We start from the raw sequence: 21,099 nt of genomic DNA, 5'->3' as shown, positions 1-21,099 counted from the left end.
GCTGGCCTCAAACTCTCAGCAATCCACCTGCCTATGCCTTCCGAGTGCTAGGATTACAGACATGCGCCACCACGCCCGGCTTTTTGTTTTGTTTTGTTTTGTTTTGTTTTGTTGGTTTTCTGAGACAGGGTTTCTCTGTGTAGCCTTGGCTGTCCTGGACTCACTTTGTAGACCAGGCTGGCCTCGAACTCAAAGCGATCCACCTGCCTCTGCCTCTCTGAGTGCTAGGATTAAAGGTGCGCACCACCACACCTGAGGAGTTTTGTTGTACTTTTATTTTTATTTTGAGACAAGGTCTGGTTTGGTTTTACTATGTGGATGAGACTGGCCTTGAACTCACAGAGTTCCTCTGACTTCCAATAACTGGTATTCTAGGCATGTACCTCCATGCCTGGTTTGGCTCCAGTTTTGACCCATTAAAGTATCTTCAGTCACCCTCAACATTAAGGAGGCTGAGGCAAGAAGATGATGAGTTTGAGGAGGCCAGCCTGCCTTACATAGTGAATTCCAGGCCAATCAGAACTACACTGAAAGACCCTCTCTCAAAAAAAAAAAAAAAAAAAAAAAAAAAAGGTACTGCTGAGAGAGTTCAGGTGGTGAAGTAAAGGCCTGGCTTTAATCCTCAGCATTTTAAAAGGCCAAACCCACAGCACTGGCAAGGTAGAGAAGATTTCTGGGGCTCCGCGGCCAGCCAGCCCAGTAGATTCAGCTTACAATCAGCGACCCTGACTCAAACGTTACGGTGGCTGGCCCCTGAAGAAGACACCCAAAGTTGACCTCTGGCAACCACACACGTGTCACTCACGCACCACGCGTACACTCAGCTATACGAGCCTGAGGATCACAAACACACACGACACGGTGCAGCCCATTCTCTGCTTCAAGAGTCGCCTGTGAGTCTAGTAGCGGTGTGTACATGTGGTGAGATCCTAGAAAAGCATAAAATTAATGGGGTAAACGGGTCTTTTCCTCTGCCAAGGTGCGGCATCTTCCCACGTGCACTATTAGAACGCTGTAACTTTGATTTTCCTCTGGGCTATTTTGCTGCAGCCCCGAATTATTTGTATTTCCAGACGCTACTATCATTGTTCCAGACTTCCTTCAATTTTGCCTCCCCCGCCCCCAGCCCCCGACCCCCTCCTAGCCATCTCGGGGGTTTTCAGCAAAACTACCCTTCCACTTCTTTACCCTCCAAACCCCTCCCTATCTTGTCGAGCCCCCCAAGACTCCACCCAGCTAGCCACTACAGCAGCCAATAGCTGAGAACCTTGATTTGCATAGCTGCGCGGGGGCGCGGCGGAGGGAAGGGGGAGGGACCAGGCGACCTCCTAAATCAAAGTTGGGAGGCTAGGACTGGGCGGAGGGGCCGCCGGGTGCAGGGCTGGGGCCGGCGGGGGGAGGGGGAGGGAGATGGGGGGCGGGCGCAGAGGACGACGGAGCCGGCCGGACTCGGACAGCTCCAACGCTCCCTCGCTCTGCTCATACGCGCATCCCCACTTCCCTCCTCCTCTCGTGGAGCGCAGCATCCTCTGCAGACCCTTGGTCCTCACACCCCGGGTCGTCCCGCTTCCGCGTCTCGGGGTAATTGCCTCCCTCTCCCACGCCACAACTTTCTCCTCTGGTGCCTGGGGCTAGGGGGCTGCTTTGCCTGGGAGGGTATCTCCTGGGGTCACTGGAGAGCAGCCACTGGAGAAAGGCTTGAGAGTCCCAAAGAGACGCCTGTCACCCACAGCCTGCCCCCAACGGGCCTGCCGTCGGGTCTCCGCACCCTCTCCCTCTTTATACCCCAACCATGACCGAAATGAGCGAGAAGGAGAATGAACCGGATGACGCGGCCACCCATTCCCCCACAGAGACCGTCTCCACCCTCCAAGAAACCAAGGTAAGTCGGGGGGCGCGAGGCCTGGCCCCGCCTGGGCATCTCTGACTTGGAACGCTGATCACAGTGGCGGGGTCCCTATGGGGTCACGGAAGCTAAACATAGTCCGCGTGACTCCTAAGGCTGCGCGCCGTGCCCGGGAGGGAGGAGAAGGTTCGCGACGAGGGGACCCAAGAAGCAGATCACACGACCACGACCCGCCAGAACGCGCGAGGCGCCGACGCGCTCCGGCTCCCTCCTGGGCGGTTGTAACTCGGCTTTGTTGGAGGGAATCGGCGCAGCGGAGGCGCAGGGCGTGTGTGGCCGTGTGTAGCGGGTGTGGGCCGGTGTACGCGCGCGTGTTTGCGTGCGAGACGCACCCCTCCCGTGGCCGCCAGAACCGTGTCTGCGGCTCCCCTGTACCCCTCTCTCCTGTCTCTCTGAATTCCTTTCCACAACTGTCTCCTCTCTCTGGGCGTGCGTCTCTCCGGTCCTCTCTGCTTCACTACGTGCTTTTCTGTGTGTCTCGGACGTCCCTCTCTGATCCACAGCAGCCTGGCCTGCACCTCGCGGACGGGTTAGGTTGGGGTCTCCTAAGGCTGCGGCCCCGGGTACGCAGCATGTGAGCTGGCGCTGGGGGCTGCGGCAGCGCGGGCCGTCGGTGGCGGGCGGGGACCGGGAGTGTTGCAGTTCCAGAGCCAGAGGCGCCCTCCCCGCCCCCCCCCCCCCCCGCTTGGAGAACCGGGAGAGGGGAGGAGAGAGGGCAGAATCAAAAGAAGAGTCATCGTAATTAATGAATGTCATAATTAACCCTAATTATGTATGATTGTTACTCTTGCGGGAGTCACAATGAATAAATTATTCTCCTATGAAGGCAGGCGGAGCCCAGACTGCAGGCACTAAAAAGGGTGGGGGAAGCCGAGGCGTTCCAGCTCCTACCCCTAAGGTGCCTACCCCTTCCCCAACTCTTGAAGTTCTGTGGGTAGCTACCCAATCGTCTGGGAATGGGAAGAGAGGACCCTGTGGGAAGCAGCCCTTTCCCCTTCCTAGACTTCAGGCCAAGACTTCCTCCTTTCTCCCTTCCATCCTGATCCTGTGACCAGGAAAGACTTGGTGAGAACCAGAAATGGGTGGTGTCTTGGGGCTCCTTGGGCATCACAACCTCCTACACAGGGCTTCCCACCGACCATCTTCCTTCTCAGTTCATCTTGATGACCCCTCGGAATATGAGGTTAACTCAAGGTCAAGGTCATCACCACAGCGAGCACAGGGAGTTGAACAGGCTTAGCATGAAGTCTGACTGAAGCTCTCCAGGTAGCTACTGGTGGCGGTGGCGGTGGCGGGCACCTGGGTACCACTCGGGTTCGTACCCTTGCTGCTCTCCATGTCCAAGTCTCTTGGCCTTTTGAGAGGTTTTGCTAAGTATCTTTAGCTGGGGTAGAACTCACTGTATACCCCTGGCTGGTCTCAAACTTTCCAACATTCTCCTGTTTAGCTCTCCCGAGAGCTAAAATCGCAGCTGAGAGCCACCATACCTGGGTCTCTCACATCCAAGGCTTCAGCACACACCTGGCCTTCTGCTTCCTTCTAAAAATGAGACTCTGGCTCCTGGCCCACATTTTAGACCCCTTACGGTGCCAAATCTCTCCTGAAAAGCAATGAAATGGGAGATTATTGCTTGGGTTATCTGTGACATACAAGGAAGATCCTGGCAGCTGGGCCTCACAATGAGTTCAAATTCTCCAACCTCCTCATCTGCCCTATTGTCACCTGCGCAGATAGACAGTGCCCCTGCTGTCTCCCCCAGGGACTGGAGGGGCTCCCAGTGCCTGTCATATGAGAATCTGTCTGCTCCTGGCCCTCTTTAGGAGCTCCCCAAGGCCAGCAAGAGCCTGGAATGGTGCTGCCTCAGCAATCCCACAGGCTGCAAGCTCAGCTGTGTGGGGAGGGGGGCCAGACTTTGTGAGAGCTGTAGCTCCCTCCTCCGGTGCAAGGACTCCCCAGTGTTATCCGATCTGGGTCTGAAGCAAGAAGGGTCTGGAGGGGTTGAGGGGAGAGATTGCGCAGCTGAGCCCACCCCGTGCCAGGCCATTTGGGTCCTCAGCCTTGGCTCCTTTCATCCTTGGGGAGGATTCTGAAATGACCCTAAAGGCAGTGTGTCAAGGGGCAGAGGTGGGCAGGGAGAGAACTCAGGGCTTGTGTCAGCTTCCTTCAGCCCCTCACCAAAGAAAGCTTGTGCCTCTAGACTCCATAGAAGGAAAGATGGAAAAGAAGCATGCTGCCCATCCAACTCAGTGTGAGGCAGGTTCAACAAGGGCCTGGGTGCCCAGGAGTCAGCATTCTGTTTTTAGTCATCAGCTTGGTGTCCCCAGGCACTTCTCACCAACCTGAACCCAGTTCAGGGTCTTGGCCCTGTATCCAGCCTACTCAGCAAGCAATCTCCTAGGTAGGCCCACTTTCTCTTAGGAGCCTCATTCATCCCATAATATTACTTACCACCCTCTTTAGTGTCATCCTAGAAGACCCAACCATGCCTGCTTTGCCATCTGAGTCATCTCTTGCCACATCTGACACCACCCACTGCCAGCTGCCTAGTACTGTTTCAGGAGATGGCATGGGAAACTGAGGAAAAAAAGGAGCCTCCAGGGAGCTTTGAGGGAGAGGACACAGGCAGATGGGGCTCCTGCCCTGAGAGGGAGTTCAGAACAGACCTGGTGTCCAGCGCCCCATGCCAGACAGTCTGCAGGTGCACTGGGAGGGAACCAGACCCAAATGAAACAGCTTACTAAAGTGCAGGGCACAAATGGGTCCCTGCAGTGGAGAACTCAAGATAGCTGGTGGGGCTGGGTGGTGAGGGCCCACGCCTTTCATCACAGCACTTGGGAAGCAGAGGCAGATGGATCTCTGTGAGTTCAAGGCCAGCCTGGTCTGCTGAGTGAATTCCAGGACAGCTAAGGCTACACAGAGAAATTCTGTCTCAAAAATAGAAAGAGCCGGGCGTGGTGGCACATGCCTTTAATCCCAGCACTCGGGAGGCAGAGGCAGGTGGATCGCTGTGAGTTTGAGGCCAGCCTAGTCTACAAAGTGAGTCCTGGATGGCCAAGGCTACACAGAGAAACCCTGTCTCGAAAAACCAAAAAAATAAAAAAAATAAAAAGAAAGAAAGATAGTTACTAGGGTTTAGTGAGATGCTTGTCAGTGTCTTGGTCACTGTTATGTTGCTGTGAAGAGATACCAGGATCAACTTTTTTTGTTTTGTTTTGTTTTGTTTGTTTTTTGAGACAGGGTTTCTCTGTGTAGTCTTGGCTGTCCGTGAAAAGCTTTGTAGACTAGGCTAGCCTGGAACTCAAAGAGATCCACCTGCCTCTGCCTCCTAGGGTGCTAGGATTACAGGGTGCACTACTGTGCTGGCCTTTTGTTGTTGCTGGTTTTTTGAGATAGGGTTTCTCTGTGTAGCCCTGGCTGTCCTGGACTCATGTAGACCAGGATGGCCTCGAACTCACAGAGATCCACCGGCCTCTGCCTCCTGAGTGCTGGGATTAAAGAAGTATGTGTCACCAAGCCCAGCTATGGCCAACTCTTTTTTTTTTTTTTTTTTTTTTTTTTTCTTTCCTTTTTTTTAACTGTTAAATTTTTTTAACTTAAAATTTTTTTTTTATTATTTATACAGCGTGTGTGTCTGCACACCAGAAGAGGGCATCAGATCTCATTATAGTTGGTTGTGAGCCACCATGAGAATTGAACTCAGGACCTTTGGAAGAGCAGACAGTGCTCTTAACCTCTGAGCCGTCTTTCTAGCCCTATGAGTAAGTCCTACAAAGGAAAGCATTTGATTGGGGCTGGCTTCCAGGTTCAGAAGTCTGGTCCCTTATTGTCATGGGGAGAAGCATGGTGGCATGCAGGCAGGCATGGTGCTGGAGAAGGAGCCGTGAGTTCTGGGTTGGCAGGTGGCAGGAAGAGAGACACTGAGCCTGGCTCGGGCTACTGAAACCTCAAAACCCAACCCAGCTGGGCGATGGTGGAGCACGCCTTTAATCCCAGCACTCCGGAGGCAGAGTTGGGTAGATCACTGTGAGTTTGAGGCCAGACAAAGGGAGTCCAGGACAGCCAAGGCCACACAGAGAAACCCTGGTGGGGGGAGCCCACCCCCAGCCCCATGACATACTTCCTCCAACAAGACCACACCCACTCCAACAAGGCCATACCTTCAATAGTGCCAACTCACTGAGTCTACGGGGCCATTTTTATTCAAACCACCACATCAGGTGCTTACCACCAATCCTGATGCCTGGAGTTCAATGCCCAGAATCCCCCAACATGGTAGAAAAAGATAAGCAACTTCCATTAGTTGTCTTCTGACTTCCACACATGTGCCGTGGAACGTTCACGATCACACACACACACACACACACACACACACACACACACACACACACACAAATGTAAAATGTTGAGGGCCACTGCAGACAGCAGGAATCTAAAAAGCTGGAGCCGGGTGTGATGGCACACGCCTTTAATCCCAGCACTTGGGAAGCAGAGGCAGGTGGATCTCTGTGAGTTCAAGGCCAGCCTGGTCTACAAAGTGTCCAGGACAGCCAAGGCTACACAGAAAAACCCTGTCTCAAAAAACAGAACATAACAAAAAGCTGGACTACCTAGCCTAGTAGAGTCACCAAAATGACATCTGCGGGGTAAACAGGCAGCCACTCGACAGCTATGTCCTACCCTCTGGCCAAACCCCTTGGCATATACCAATCACCCCCACGTGGCAACTCCATTCTTGCCCTCGCCTCTGCCTGCCTGGGACCTGGGGCCCACAGCTGAGTTAGGAACTCAGCAGGCAGAGCGGAGACTGCCCTGGTGCCTGGGAACATTGTGTTCCTGACGCCTCTGGTACCCTCGCAGAGGCTGCTGTTGGCACTGCATCCCGGGGAGAGGGTAGACCAACAAAGGGCACAGGCTAGAGTTGGGGAGAGGACCTTAGATTTACAGGGATCGCTCTGGAAGCAATGGCCTCAGGAGGGGAGCCTGAAAGATGCCTTCATACAGCGGCGTGTCTGGTGTGACTAGGAGGGAATAGTCTAGCCAAAGCCCAGAGACCAATAGAGGCTGATAGGCAAAAGCCACAGGGAGGCGCGCTTCAGGGCTATATAGGGAAGTACTTCCTAGCAACTGCAGTTGCCCAAAGATGGAGTGACTATGCCACGAGGGAGTGTTTCCCAATCACAAGACGTGACCAAGAGCCATTCATCCAGAGACCAAGTGGCCAGAGCAGTGCAATGGGGCTGGGTGGGGATTGGTCCAGGTGTCCAGTCTTTCTGGTCCCTTTTAGCCCTGAATTCCTTGATGGAGCCAATAGACAAGTCTGTGGACCAGCTGAAGGATGGCACGGGCCAAAGCACTGATGATTTGATCTGGTTATGTGATCTGAGCAGCCCGCACCAACTGAACAGGTCCTGACTCTGTTCCTTGTCAGCCGAGGAGGACTCAGAGCCGGAGTCATTTAAGTCCATTAAGCTTTAACCCTCATCTGAACCATGGGACAATGACAGTTTGCCCCAGAGGGCAGCCCTGGATTCAGTGGGAGACTGTGACAGTGTCCTAAAGCTGAGGCTCTTTAACGGGAGCCAAATGTCTGCCTGGCTGATCTATCTGAACCCCAGAGAGTACCCAGTGTCGCCTCCTCCTTCTTGGGTGTGGGGAAACTGAGGCTCAAAGAAAGGAAGAAAAGTGATTTACACTCAGTCAGATGAAATGTTCAATTTGCCCTCTCCCCAGCATAACTCTCTGAGTTATGCCTCGCGTGTGCTCTGTGTCCCTAAGCAGAACATTGGTGGCAGGAAGTGAGGGCAGGAAGGGTGGCAGTTGTGTTCATCTTCCTCTTGGATTCCCCATCAAAGCCCTACAGTCCTGTTTGGGACTGGCGGCCACAGCCTGACCTGGGCAGTTATGCGTAGTCTAGTTAGGTCTTCATTAGCCTTCTGGCTCGCCACCGCTGCTCCTTAACACAGGTGTCCAGGGCCCCAGGCCTTGCTTCTCATGGACGCACAAAGAAGCCCACAGTGCTGTCCAGGAAGCTGAGCTTGGAAGGAGAGGAACAGCTCAGCGTGCCAGACACCCCAGGGCTCTGGCCTCCCAGCTGGCACAGCAGAGCTTGTCTAGTGCCCCAACATCCCCTCTGTTTCTCCCTCCATTTTGCTGCCCGCTGGCCTCTGGGAGGCTGGAGGGGCCACCACTTCCATCCTTTTGGCATACACAGGTACTAGGCAGACAGCCACAGCACACAGGCTGCCTGGCATGCCAGCTGGGAACCCTGGCCAAGACTCCCTGCCTGGAGCCAGGCCTAGGCGTCCCCCCCCCCCCCGCCTCTTTTCTATTGCTGGTGGAAAGAAGTGGCCAGCAATAAGGTAACTCTCCATAGGAAGAGAGAACGACGAGGCTCTGGATAAGGAGTTAGAGAGGGTGTATTTGAGCAAGGAGTGCGAAGAACTCCGTCTGACCTCGTAGCAGAACTGGCCCTGGCTCCACAGTGTCGCTGACTTATTCAGCAGAGGCACAGTGACTGGGTACTGAGTGTTGGGACCCTTGAAGACTAGAGGTGACAGGCCTCTGCCTCACTCAGTCTCAAGAGAAGTTGGAAGCTGACGAGAGGAACCTGAGCTGGTGCGGTTCTGTCCTTGGGCAGGGCCGGGAAGCACCAGATGAGGAAATGGGTCTACTTAGAAGCTTCTATGGGGAAAGAAAAGCTCTTCCTCAGACAGACAGGGCCTCTGGAAGTGTGGAAGGCAGAGAAAAGGATATGAATACCAAGGCTCCCAGGCAGAAGAGCGTGGGTAAGTTTGAGATTCCTGGTGCCTGGGCTGCAGGAAGACGTAAGTAGGGAAGGACAGACAGCGTCTACTCACCTGCCAGGAAGGACAGACAGCATCTACCCACCTGTCAGGGATGATCCCCATGGGAGCAAGGGTATTGGACTGTCTCGTGAGGATCTAGGACAGGTTTGTTCTTTCTCTTTTTTTATTTTTCAATTTTTATTTTATGTATATGAGTGCTCTATCTCCATGCACACCTGCTGGGAATTGAACTCAGGACCTCTGGAAGAGCAGACAGTGCTCTTGACCGCTGAGCCATCTCTTTAGCCCACGTTTGTTCTCTTTAAGATAGGATTTTTTTTTTTTTAATCATGAATTTATGTGTGGAAATGGGCATGGGAGCTCAGGAGCTCCACAGAGCCCAGGAGAAGGCACGGAGGCCCTGGAATCGGAGTTACAACGGGTTGTGAACCACCGTCCCCCGTGGGTGCCAGGAAGTGAACTCTGGTCCCCTGTAAGAGCAGTGCACGCTCTTAACCACTGAGCCATCCAGCCACAGAAAACGTTTATTAGCAAGGTCAGGGGTCATGGCCCTGGGAGCTGGCCAGGGGTCCTGAGCTAGACTTTGAACTAAGACAAGATAATTATGGTGATAAGCTGGCTGCAGAGGAGGGACCGGAGCTATGGCTTGGGGAGAGAATCAGCCTTGAGGATGGATACAGGTGTGTCCCCTGACTGACTTCCTACCTGCCCCACCTGTCGGAGAAGACAGCAATATCTTGTCTCCAACAATAAAAGTAGGCTTTTACAGGTAGTAATAGAGCATGCCTTTAATTATAGCACTCAAGAGGCAGAGGCAAGTGGATCTCTATGGGTTCGAGGCCAGCCACGGCTACATAGTGAGAGCCTGTCTCGATACAAAACGGAAAATGATACTAGACTTCTTTCTTCTTCTTCTTCTCTTCTTCTTCTTCTTCTTCTTCTTCTTCTTCTTCTTCTTCTTCTTCTTCTTCTTCTCCTCCTCCTCTTTTTGGTTGTTGTTTTTCAGGACAGGGTTTCTCTGTATGGCCTTGGCTGTCCTGGACTTGCTTTGTAGACCAGGCTGGCCTCGAACTCACAGAGATCCTCTGCTCCGCTTGCCTCTGCTCCTGCTCTGAATGCTAGGATTAAAGGCATGGGCCACCGCCACCCAGCTTGACTTTCTTCTTCTTGAGATCAGGTCTCGTGTGTCCCAGACTGGCTTCAAGCTCTCTACGTAGCCCAGGAAGATGACCGTGAACTTCTGATCTTCCTGCCTCTGCCTTCTTAAGTGCTGGGTTCACAGTCGTGTAAAGCTACCCTTGCTGTATTCAGAGCTGGAGATCAAACTGAGGGCTGTTGTACTGGTTATTCGGTAGCTCAGTTGGTATAGTGCTCACCTGGCATGCTTGTAGCTCTGGATCTAATCCAGAGCATAAGGTAAAACTGGACCTTGTGGAACACATCTGTAATCCTAGCACTCTGTGGGAGGACCAGAAGAAGTTCAAGGTCATCTTTGATTACATAGTGAGACCCTACCTTATTTGAAGAAGAAAGAAAAAAAAGCCGGGCGTGTTGGTGCACGCCTTTAATCCCAGCACTCGGGAGGCAGAGGCAGGCGGATCACTGTGAGTTCCAGGCCAGCCTGGTCCACAATGTGAGTCCAGAACAGCCAAGGCTACACAGAGAAACTCTGTGAAGAAGAAGGAGAAGGAGAAGGAGAAGGAGAAGGAGAAGGAGAAGAAGAAGAAGAAGAAGAAGAAGAAGAAGAAGAAGAAGAAGAAGAAGAAGAAGAAGAAGAAGAAGAAGAAGAAGAAGAAGAAGAAGTCGTCAGGCTGCCCAGCACCTGGAAGGCAAAGCTAGAAAGATTACCTTGGAAGCTGGGCATGATGGCACATGCCTTTAATCCCAGCACTTGGGAGGGAGAGGCAGGCGGATTGCTGTGAGTTCGAGGCCAGCCTGGTCTACAAAGTGAGTTCAGGACAGCCAAGGCTACACAGAGAAACCCTGTCTCAAAAAACAAAAACAAAACTAAACTAAAGATTACCTTGGTACAAGGCCAGCAGGATTGCCTCCGCATCGTGAGTGCTGAGATTTAAGGCGTGCTCCATCACACCCTGCAAAACGTCCCGTTTTATTGCCTGTTTGAGACAAGATCTTGCTGTGTAGCCCATGCTGCCCTCAAACTTCTGACCCTCCTGCCTCCCTCCCCTGAGTGCTGGCATTACAGAAGTTTGCTGCCACATCCAGCCAAAAGTGTAGTGTTTTGTTTTGTTTAAAGTGCAGGGGGCAGGAGTGTGTGTGTGTGCTGGTTTCATTGGGTCAGCCTTAACTGGCTGGAGGAGACCAGCAGCTGCTCCTTGACCACATGGGTTCTGTAGTCTCCACCACTTCTAAGCATGGGCCTGACCAGCTAGAACTCCCATAAAATTCCCTGCCAGTTCCCACGGGCTCTGGGGGGCTGGATGGTCGGAGCAGGTAAGTCTCTGGTAGTTTCCTGTTGGCTACAAGCCTCAGCTCTAGTGCTGCCTCCACACAAGATACGCAGGAAGCCTTCACTGGCCAGCCCTCCAGCCTCGCACTCACAGCTTTCTCCCTCTCTTGCCAGCTCCAGCGATTTAAGCGGTCCCTCTCCCTCAAAACCATCCTTCGAAGCAAGAGTGTGGAGAACTTCTTCCTTCGCTCAGGCTCTGAGCTGAAGTGCCCAACAGAGGTGCTGCTGACGCCGCCGACCCCGCTGCCTCCTCCTTCTCCACCGCCTGCACCCACAGACAGAAGTCTACCCACCCCAACGCCTTCCCCCTGCCCGGCCCCACGCCCCTTGGCACCACTCAAACCAGTGAGGCTGCATAGCTTCCAGGAACATGTCTTCAAGAGAGCCAGCCCTTGTGAGCTGTGCCACCAGCTCATTGTAGGTAGGTGCCTGAGCCCCGTGGCAGGCATGAGGGAATAAGCCATGGAACTGCCTAACAGTGGCGGTCTGCAATGGGGGGTGGGGGAGTCCCATGACTAACTGTGCTTCTTTCCCTTGGGGAGACAGATGAGTGCTGGGTTGGGGCTGGGCTTTCGCTCACTGCCCGGAGCAGTTGCCTAGCAAGCCTTACTCTGGGAGAGAGCAATAGTGGTGGTTATACCCTTTGTTGCTCGCTTTTTTGTTGGCGTTGCTGCCGCTGACATCTTTACTGTAGGAGGGAGAGGTGCCAGGCTCTGAAGTCCAGCACAAAACTATCAAGCATCTGCATTTCCCCTGTGTTCTCACCCAGTCTTTTTGTTTTGTTTTGTTTTGTCTTGTTGTTGTTGTTGTTGTTGTTGCTTTTTTTCCCCCCTCGAGACAGGGTTTCTCTGTGTAGCCTTGGCTGTCCTGGACTCACTTTGTAGACCAGGCAGGCCTCGAACTCACAGCGATCCACCTGCCTCTGTCTCCTGAGTTCTGGGATTAAAGGTGTGCGCCAACGTGCCCAGATTTTTGTTTTGTTTTGTTTTGAGACAAGGTTTCTCTGTGTAACCCTGGCTGTCCTGGAATACACTCTGTAGACCAGGCTGGCCTCGAACTCAGAGGCAGGTAAGGGCCACCATCTGGCCCTTAGCCAGGCTTTGCTGTTCTTCTTGTTCCTTGACTGGTTCCTTGTCCTCCAGGGGACTGTCCTTTCTTGGCCATTTCCTCTTGCTGAACCCACCTCTCTCCTAGGAAACTCCAAACAGGGCTTGCGATGTAAGACATGCAAAGTCAGCGTCCACCTCTGGTGCTCCGAGGAGATCTCCCACCAGCAATGCCCGGGCAAGACAGTGAGTGTGAGCTGTCATGTGACAGGAATGAGTGAATGAACCCCTCCTGGCCAGCTCCTCCTGTGGGATGGCCCTGGGCTTGGGCGGGGCCAAGCCCTCCACAGGTCATTATGGTTCTGTGTTCTCTCTCTCTCTGCTTCCCTCTGCCTCAGTCCACCTCTTTTCGACGGAACTTCAGCTCCCCACTCCTGGTGCATGAGCCACCACCAGCCTGTGCCATGAGCAAAGAGTCCCCGCCTACAGGTACGTGCCCCGCATCCCATGGCCCGGGTTCCCAGAGGTCCTGTAAGAAATCCGCAGTTTCACGCCTGAGTCACACTGGCACTGCCTAGTCCTGGTACTCCCTACTTCCTTCCCCTGGATGCTCCTGTGCTGGATGTAGGCGCCATTTATTCGTCCTTTCATTCATTCATCTCTCACCCAGCAATTTATTGAGTACCTGCTCAGTTTGAGGCAGACAATGAGAGACAGCAGTAATGAATGTGAGGCTGAGTTGGGTCTGGTGCTCTGTGCCAGGCACCCCAGCACTCAGAAGGCCGCAGAAGGTTATAGGTGTTCAAAGCCATCATGGCTATATATAGAGTCTTGAGCTGTCTTAAAGAACAAATAATGCGGCCAGGCGGTGGTGGCGCCCACCTTTAATCTCAGCACTCGGGAGGCAGAGGCAGGTGGATCTCTGTGAGTTCGAGGCCAGCCTGGTCTATGGAGAGAGTTCCAGGACAGCCAGGGCTGCACAGAGAAATCATGTCTCAAAAAACAAACAAATAAATAGGTAACGCTGGTTAAGGTTAGGTTTAGGGTTAAGTTAGCTCAGCAGGTAAAGGCACTTAACCACCAAACCTGATGACCTGAGTTCTCTCCCTGGGACTCATATGATGGAGCTTCAGGGTTGGCAGCCAGGTACCAGGCACTGAAAGGTGGGTGCTTAGCAGGGAGCAGCAGGAAGGTGGACCCAGTTTATGAGACCCTGCGCTACGGCACCTCCCTGGCACTGATGAACCGGTCCAGCTTCAGCAGCACATCTGAATCCCCCACACGGAGCCTGGTATGTGCCCACACTGGGCACACAAGGGGAGCCCTAGCGGGAGGGTAGCTGAGCATGCTGTGGGCCGAGGGGCTGATCTTCCTCCTCTTCCACGTGTCTCCCCAGAGTGAGCGTGATGAGCTCACAGAAGATGGGGAAGGCAGCATCCGCAGCTCAGAAGAGGGGCCTGGTGACAGTGGTAAGCCAGAGTGAGAAGAGGCCCTGGGACAAGAAGAGGGTAGGGCTTGCATCCCTTGAAGCCTCACACCCTGGCCTCACCTTGCTGTTCCCAGTATTCACAGCCCCAGCTGAGAGTGAAGGATCGGGACCGGAGGAGAAGAGCCCTGGACAGCAGGTAAGCCAGGCCTTAGCTTGGAGCCCACAGGCCAGGGTAGGAAACAGTGTCACTCTTGTTACTGATCAATACATACGTAAGAGCACACTCCCTGAGGCACTCCCTGCTTCCTCCCTCATGTGTCCTCAGTCCCCAGGGGGAGGCAACAGTCAAGATAAGAGGCATGGGGGTTGGAGAGATGGCTCAGAGGTTAAGAGCACTGACTGCTCTTCGGAAGGTCCAGAGTTCAATTCCCAGCAATCACTTGGTGGCTTACAATCACCTGTAATGAGATCTGGTGCCTTCTTGCGGTGGACAGGGACACATGTGGGCAGAATACTGTATAAATGATAAATAAATCTTAAAAAAAAAAAAAAAAAAAAGATAAGAGGCATGGAGGTTTGTGTGTGTGTGTGTGGGGGGGGGGGGTTTCTCCACTGTCCATTGCTCCAAACTTGCTCTCCCAGGGGCAGGCAATTCTTGAAGGCAGCAGACAGGGGGTATCTTCTCTATCTAAAGCAGCCCAGCCCCCTCCCCCGAGGGTTAGAGAGATACACCTTAGGCCCCATTACTTACCAGCAGTTCACTCTGACCTACCTCACAGACTCCCCCACCCCCGCCACCCAGGACAGGCACACTCACAGTAAGTGGACAGTGGGCAGAGCAAGGAGGTGCTCACCATCACTGACCCGGAACTTTTCCTACAGCCCCCAAAGCTGCCCCTGCGGAAGGACGTGGGGCCCATGTACTCCTACGTGGCACTCTACAAGTTCCTGCCCCAGGAGAACAACGACCTGGCTCTGCAGTGAGTCCTTTCGGTGGCCTAGCCCCACTGGTCCTGCCTGACCCCCTACTGACCTTGGAACGTAAGGTGCCTGGGACCTTCAGGAATGTTCTTCTTGTATACTGTACCCACAGAGGGGCTGGAGTTGCCCAGAGTGATGTGGTGTAGTGTCCTGTCTCCTGGCCAGTTCTAGGTTGTTCCAGGGAGCCTGATGGACCTGTGATCTCAGTGGCCTCTAAGGGCCCTGGGAATCTTCTCTCTGCTAAGAGGGGCATGCCCCGGCTCTCTTTTTTTTCCCAGACCTGGTGATCGAATTATGCTGGTGGATGACTCTAACGAAGACTGGTGGAAGGTGAGAGGGCAGGATGGGATGGATGGGGGGTGGGGGTGGGGGAGACTCTGACCTTCCCTTCAGGGCTCAAAGACCTCCCCTTCTTCAGGAGGCTTGCCCAGGCCAAGCCCAGGGACAACCCTTGGGTCTTGCTGTCAGTTTCACCCTCTCCCACATTAGCTCCCCCCACCCCCACCCTTTCGCTGTATATGGCCTTCCAAGGCCAGAAGCCACCACCAGCTGGGGGCTGGAATAATGAGAGCCCAAGGTCTGGAGGACAGTGGTACTGGCTCTGAGTAGGAACTGAGTCTAGAGAAAGAGTGAGGTAAAGCTAGCGCTTAGGCTCATTGCCAACCTCATCCCCAGGGCAAGATTGGTGACCGGGTTGGCTTCTTCCCAGCCAATTTTGTGCAGCGGGTGAGACCAGGGGAGAACGTTTGGCGCTGCTGTCAGCCCTTCTCTGGAAACAAGGAACAGGGTTACATGAGCCTCAAGGAAAACCAGGTGGGTACCAGGGCCCTGCTGGGGTTGAGGTATGGGATACATATTCAGTGAGGGTATCAAGTGCCCTGCAGGAGGGTCTGAAGGCCTGGCACAAGTGAGGGGGTAGGTTAGACATGAAGAAGACCTTGGAGTTGGTAGAGTGCTTGCTCTGGGTCCCATCTCAGTAGTACATGAGCTGGTCCTGTTGGCACAGACCTGTAACCTAAGCTAAGGCAGGAGGATTGTCTTGGGTTTAAGACTGTGTAGCGAGGCTGGAGAGACGGCTCAGGGGTTAAGAGCACTGTCTGCTCTTCCAGAGGTCCTGAGTTCAATTCTCAGCACCCACATGGCAGTTCACAACTGTCTGTAACTCCAGTTCCAGAGGATCCAACATGCTCTCACAGACATACATGCAAACAAAACACCAATGCAAATAAAATTAAAAAAAAAAAAAAAAAAAAAAGCTGTGCAGCAGCCAAGCGGTGGTGGTGCACAGCTTTAATCCCAGCCCTCAGGAGGCAGAGGCAGGCGATCTCTGTGAGTTAGAGGCCAGCCAGGTCTATCTACCGAGTGAGTTACAAGGACAGCCAGGGCTATACGGAGAAAGCCAAGGTTACATAGTGAGACCCCCATCTCAAAAACATGAAAGCAAACCAAGGGATAGGAGGGTAAGGCTCTCCCTGGGGACTTGAACTGGTAGGCAGTTGACATCAGAGGCAGTTAGAATAAAACAAAGCACTAAATGATGAAGCCAGAGGCTCGGCTGTTTTCTGTTTGCTTTTCATTTATTTTTTATGTGCAGGGGTGCTTTGTCTGCATGTACTTCTGTGCACCGTGTACATGCCTGGTGCCTACAGAAGCAGGAAGAGCATGTTGGGTCCCCAGAAACTGGAGTCACAGATGGTTTTAGGGTGCCATGTTGATGGTTGAAATTCAAGCCAAGGCCTCTGAAAGAGTAGCGAGTGCTCTTAAGCCAGTGGCTCTCAACCTTCCTAACTCTGCAACCCTTTAGCACAGTTGCTCACGCTCTGGTGACCCCCAGCCATAAAACTATTTCATTGCTACTTCATAACTGTACTTTTGTTGCTGTTAAGAATCATAATATCTGCCGGGCATGGTGGCGCATGCCATTAATAAGCCAGCACTCCGGAGGCAGAGGCAGGTAGATCGCTGTGAGTTCAAGGCCAACCTGGTCTACAAAGCGAGTCCAGGACAGCTAAGGCTAACACGGAGAGATCTTGTCTTGAAACAAACAAACAAACAACAAAAGAATCTTACTATCCAGTCCGAGAGATGGCTCAGAGGTTAAGAGCACTGGCTGGTCTTCCAAAGGTCCTGAGTTCAATTCCCAGCAACCACATGGTGGCTCGCACATAACCATCTATAATGAGATCTGGTGCCCTCTTCTGGCCTGCAGGTGTATATGCAGGCAAAGCACTGTATACATAATAAATATATACATCTTTAAAAACAAAAGAATCATAATATCAGCTGAGTGAGGTGGCACACGCCTGTAACCCCAGCACTCAGGGAGGCAGAGGCAGGTGGGTCGCTGTGAGTTCCAGACCAGCCTGATCTACAAAGTGAGTCCAGGACAGCCAAGGTTATACAGAGAAACCCTGTCTCGAAAAATAAAAACAAAACAAAACAGAAAAAAAATCATAATGTAAATATCTTATATGCAGGATATCTAATATTCAATCCCCAAAGTGGCCTCAACCCACATGCTGAGAATTTCTGAGACTTAACCATTGAGCCATCTCTCCAGCCCCCACTTTTTGGTTGTGCTGGACTCACTTTATAGACCAGGCTGGCCTCGAACTCACAGGGATCCACCTGCCTTTTGCCTCCGGAGTACAGGGATTAAAGGTGTGCGCCACCACACCAGGCCCCACTTTTTATTTTTATTAGACAGTGTATTACTATGTTGACCTGGCTGGCCTGGAACTCAATATGTAGGCCAGGCTGGCCTTGAACTCGCAGACATCTGCCCACTTGTGCCTCCCAAGTGCTAGGACTTAGTGTGCCCCTGACTAGATTTACGCACTGACTGTGCCCTCTGGCTTGCTGGGTAACCTCCCTTTTCCTCCTGCCACCTCTTTTGTGACGTGGGATGAGGATGGGGTGCTGGCTTAACGGATCACTGGGTTCAGCCCCGACGCCGACCGACGTCCTGCTTGCTATCCCCTGGGTCCTAGTCTCGCTGCTGATCCCTCCTAGGGTCGGCTTGCCTCAGCTCTATCCATACCAGAGACACCAGCCCCATCCTCCCTTGGGGCATGCCATCAGCAACAGCCATTCCAGGCCTCACCTCTCTGTTTCCACTCAGATCTGTGTAGGCGTGGGCAGAAGCAAGGATGCTGATGGCTTCATCCGCGTCAGCAGTGGCAAGAAGCGGGGCTTGGTGCCAGCCGACTCCCTGGCAGAGATCTGACAGAAACCAAGAGAACTCAGATGCCACCCCTGCCCATGCCTGGCTCTTGCTTCTGGCCTGAGAAGGAGGCCAGCATCCTGGCCATACCCTTCCTCTCCCCGTCTCTCTCCTAAGCATCACCCACCCCCCCACTTGGGAGCCTTCTGCACTGAGGAAGGTTTTATTTCTTGGGTGGGGTATCCTGAATGGGGTGATCTTCTGGGGCTTGGGGAAGGGCGTCAGAAGTGGGAAGAAACGAGGAAGCTAACAGGTATAGGCCCACCCAGTGCCCAAGTACCACCTAGTTGGGTTGCCACAATGAGTCCCACCCTAGGGAGTCGCCTGCTGTCTCTCAGAGACGTCACCTACCCATACTGCCTTTGCATGCCTGAATCTTCTCTGCCCACGGCCTTTGCTTGGGTCTGTGTATCCACCCCTTTGCAAGTAGGGCCTTGTGAGAGGAGGGCGTTTTTGCGCTGTTCCTGGGTCCTCCTCTCTGGCTTGAGATGGGGCTGAGGACCGAGGGGGAGCCCTGAATTCATCACCTGTCATTCCTTCAATTCTCAGGAAAGTTCAGGAATCTTTCCCATTACTTGAAACCCCCCTCCCCAGGGGTCGGGGGTGGGCGAAGGAGCAAGGGCAAAGCTGAGGGCTGGAAGGGATGTGACATGTAGGAGACTGTTCCATCAAGGGCAGTTCTCACAGGGCAGCCTCGCTTCTACCTTTGTCTACTAGAAATTGGTGTCCAAGAGCAGGCTGGACAAAAACCCCACTGAGAACGAGACCCTGGCCCCTGCTTGGTCAAAACATTTCACTGTTAAGATTCTAGAATCCCTGTCACCAGAAGCAGCCAGCTAGGGGAGTCTGTGGTTGTAAGCTCTGCCCCTCAGGTGGATCAAATGACCTTCTTAGTGGGCTCTACAGAGGTCATCCCTGGGAGGAATACCTTGAGAGCTAGAGGAAGGATATGGAAAGTTCTTTTTGGCTACCACCAAGTGATGGTCTAGGAACCCCCTAGTCCTCCTGGGGCAGGACAAAGGATCTCTCTCTCTCTCTCTCTCTCTCTCTCTCTCTCTCTCTCTCTCTCTCTCTCTCTCTCTCTCTCTCTCTCTCTCTCTCTCTCTCTCTGGCTGCTTTTTTCCCCTTTGGTGCCAGCCCTCCTCCTTCCAAGCTCAGAGTCTCCTTTTTGTGCCCTGATCATGTCAGCCAACGCCACTCCCCAGTTGTGGGCACAGTCATGCCTTCCATACCGTGAGAGGACACAGATTTTCCTACCCAACACACACACCTTGCCCCACTTTTCCCCCTAAGAGGGGACTAAAGCCACACTGCCCTGTTTGCTGCCATGAGGCCCCCCCCTCAGCAAAATCCCCGGGGCGGGCCCAATGCCCACTGTACACGAGGCTGCATGACGGGTCTGTGGGGGCGTTGCTGAGCCCCCAGGCCCATAATTAAAAGATTTTTGTCTCAGCTTGTCTGCCCTGTGTATCTGATGGGACATGGAAGATGGGCAGAGAGCTGGGGCATGGGCTGAGAGCGGAAGAGGTCATTGACCTCTGAAAGGAGGGGCGTCCGATTGGGACGTGCTAGCTCGGCAACCGCGGAAAGACGTGGGGAGGACGAAAGGAAACAGAGTCAGGCAAGGGAGGTGGGGCCAAGGTCACTTCGGGGTTCTGCACACTCCTGAGTCGCGCAGGGGGCGGACCCACAGACGCAGCCCCTCCTGCTTCAGCCTCCCAGGCCGCCTTAGGGCGAGGGCTCAACCTCTCCCTGCAGCCCCCCAAGGCTGAGATTCAAACGAGGTGGAAGGGACAGTGGCTGGCGGACGCTGGGGCCTTGCGATGACTCAGCAGCGTCCGTCATCAGAAGCCTGGCACTAGCGGGTGGGGGTGGAGGGAGGAAGGAACGGTCGCGGGAGGGGTCGCGCGCGCCCCGCCGGGCCTTGCCGCCCACCTGCTCCAGCCAGCCTTCCCGCGCCTGCCTGGCCGCGTCACTCGCACGGCTCTCGTGTCCTGGGCTATTTATAGGCTCAGGGAGGAGCAGGCGAGTCGGAGGCTACTGTGGGGGTGTCAGGGCAGTGACTGTGCTGCCAGACCGCAGAAGGTGGGAATCTGTCTGGGTCCCCGGCTCCACCTTCTGAGCTAGGTAGGCTGGGTGGGGCCAGACTGGGGTTCCGCCTCCTTGAGCATCCTTTGGGCCCCTTCATCCGTGAAAGTAAACGAGGTTGAGGGTGGGTAAGATAGAAGGGCAGCCCTCTCCTAGAATCCCTTGCCCTGGAACTGGGAATTTCACCTGCTTGTCCCAGTCTGTGTGCTCTTTCTTTCTTTCTTTCTTTCTTTCTTTCTTTCTTTCTTTCTTTCTTTCTTTCTTCTCGAGATTTTTCTTTTTAATAAACAAAACCGAACCAAAACCAAAAAATTGCATCTTGCTTTGAAAACAGGGTCTTGCTTTGAACTCAGTAATCAGCCTGCTTCAGCCTCCCAAGTGCTGGGATTGCCTGTGGCAGGGGTATGCCTGGGTCAGGAGGCATAGAGAGAATTATGTAATCCAGGCAGTCCTGAATTTCTTGATGCTCTAATCTCCTCCTGAGGAGCTGAGATTACAGGTGGGCACCCTGCCTGCCTTGAAAGGAGTTCACATAATTAAACACATGGTGTATCGCATGCGGAGCATGCCAGGAACTTCATACTATTTGGTCCACTCAGTGACCAAAACCATCCATCCATGCTGAACCCTTTATCAGATGAGGACGCTGTGGTAGAGATGCCGGTTACATGGTTTACTGAAGGTCATACACTTTACCTTATACAGCACAGCCCACCCCCTTTGACACTTAGGAAACTAATGCCTAGGGAAGGCAATGACTTGTCCCGCATTATCAAGTAATCAGTGGGCCAGACATTTTATTGTCCTTCCCTGTGTCCCTCAGTACCTTCAGCCACGGTGATAGATAGCACGAGACGTTGGGTCAGGGTCTCCAGAAATGGACCCTCCCACCTCACCGCGGACAAGTGAGAATGTTGGATTCAAGCCTTATGGATATCCAGTTTCTGCCACCAGCCAGCATCTGGCCTGGACCCCCCACCCCCCCCCCACCCCCCCCCCAGTCTGTTTGCCGCACTGCTGAGCACAGCAGCTTTTACGGGTGGCTGAGCCACTGACAGCAGGCTCACAGCCTAGGGGCTGGGAACAGCTGGTGTCCCCACCATAGCCTCTGCTTTCAGCTGTGCCTGTTCCTGGGTATCTGGACCAGCAA

At 53.6% G+C, this 21,099-nt stretch overlaps 1 protein-coding gene across 2 annotated transcripts; it reads left to right on the top strand.

The window, feature by feature from the left end:
* The first annotated feature begins 1,418 nt into the window (after positions 1–1,418).
* On the top strand, positions 1,419–18,307 carry Stac2 (SH3 and cysteine rich domain 2). 2 transcript variants are annotated; one of them, XM_051158467.1, is made up of 11 exons: positions 1,419–1,882; positions 11,297–11,603; positions 12,377–12,474; positions 12,627–12,717; positions 13,407–13,519; positions 13,625–13,697; positions 13,792–13,853; positions 14,540–14,637; positions 14,917–14,968; positions 15,314–15,451; positions 17,760–18,307. In XM_051158467.1, the coding sequence occupies exons 1-11, from the start codon at positions 1,793–1,795 to the stop codon at positions 17,862–17,864; spliced, it is 1,227 nt and encodes a 408-aa protein (XP_051014424.1). In that variant the 5' UTR covers positions 1,419–1,792; the 3' UTR covers positions 17,865–18,307. The 2 variants fall into 2 exon arrangements, with proteins under 2 accessions (XP_051014424.1, XP_051014423.1); XM_051158466.1 differs by having other exon boundaries at positions 13,404–13,519.
* Positions 18,308–21,099: the final 2,792 nt, after the last annotated feature.

This window comes from Acomys russatus, chromosome 16, assembly GCF_903995435.1.
Source record: "Acomys russatus chromosome 16, mAcoRus1.1, whole genome shotgun sequence".
NCBI lineage: Eukaryota > Metazoa > Chordata > Mammalia > Rodentia > Muridae > Acomys > Acomys russatus.
The sequence above is the reverse complement of the archived record's forward strand: the minus strand, read 5'-3'. Positions and strand labels throughout refer to the sequence as shown.

Bases quoted from the DNA above. Each gene is read 5' to 3' on its own strand.
- Stac2 (XM_051158466.1), top strand. From the start codon at position 1,793: ATGACCGAAATGAGCGAGAAGGAGAATGAACCGGATGACGCGGCCACC. The intron at 11,604-12,376 runs GTAGGTGCCTGA...CCTCTCTCCTAG, and splicing joins GTGCCACCAGCTCATTGTAG to GAAACTCCAAACAGGGCTTG. The intron at 14,638-14,916 runs GTGAGTCCTTTC...TTTTTTTCCCAG, and splicing joins AACAACGACCTGGCTCTGCA to ACCTGGTGATCGAATTATGC.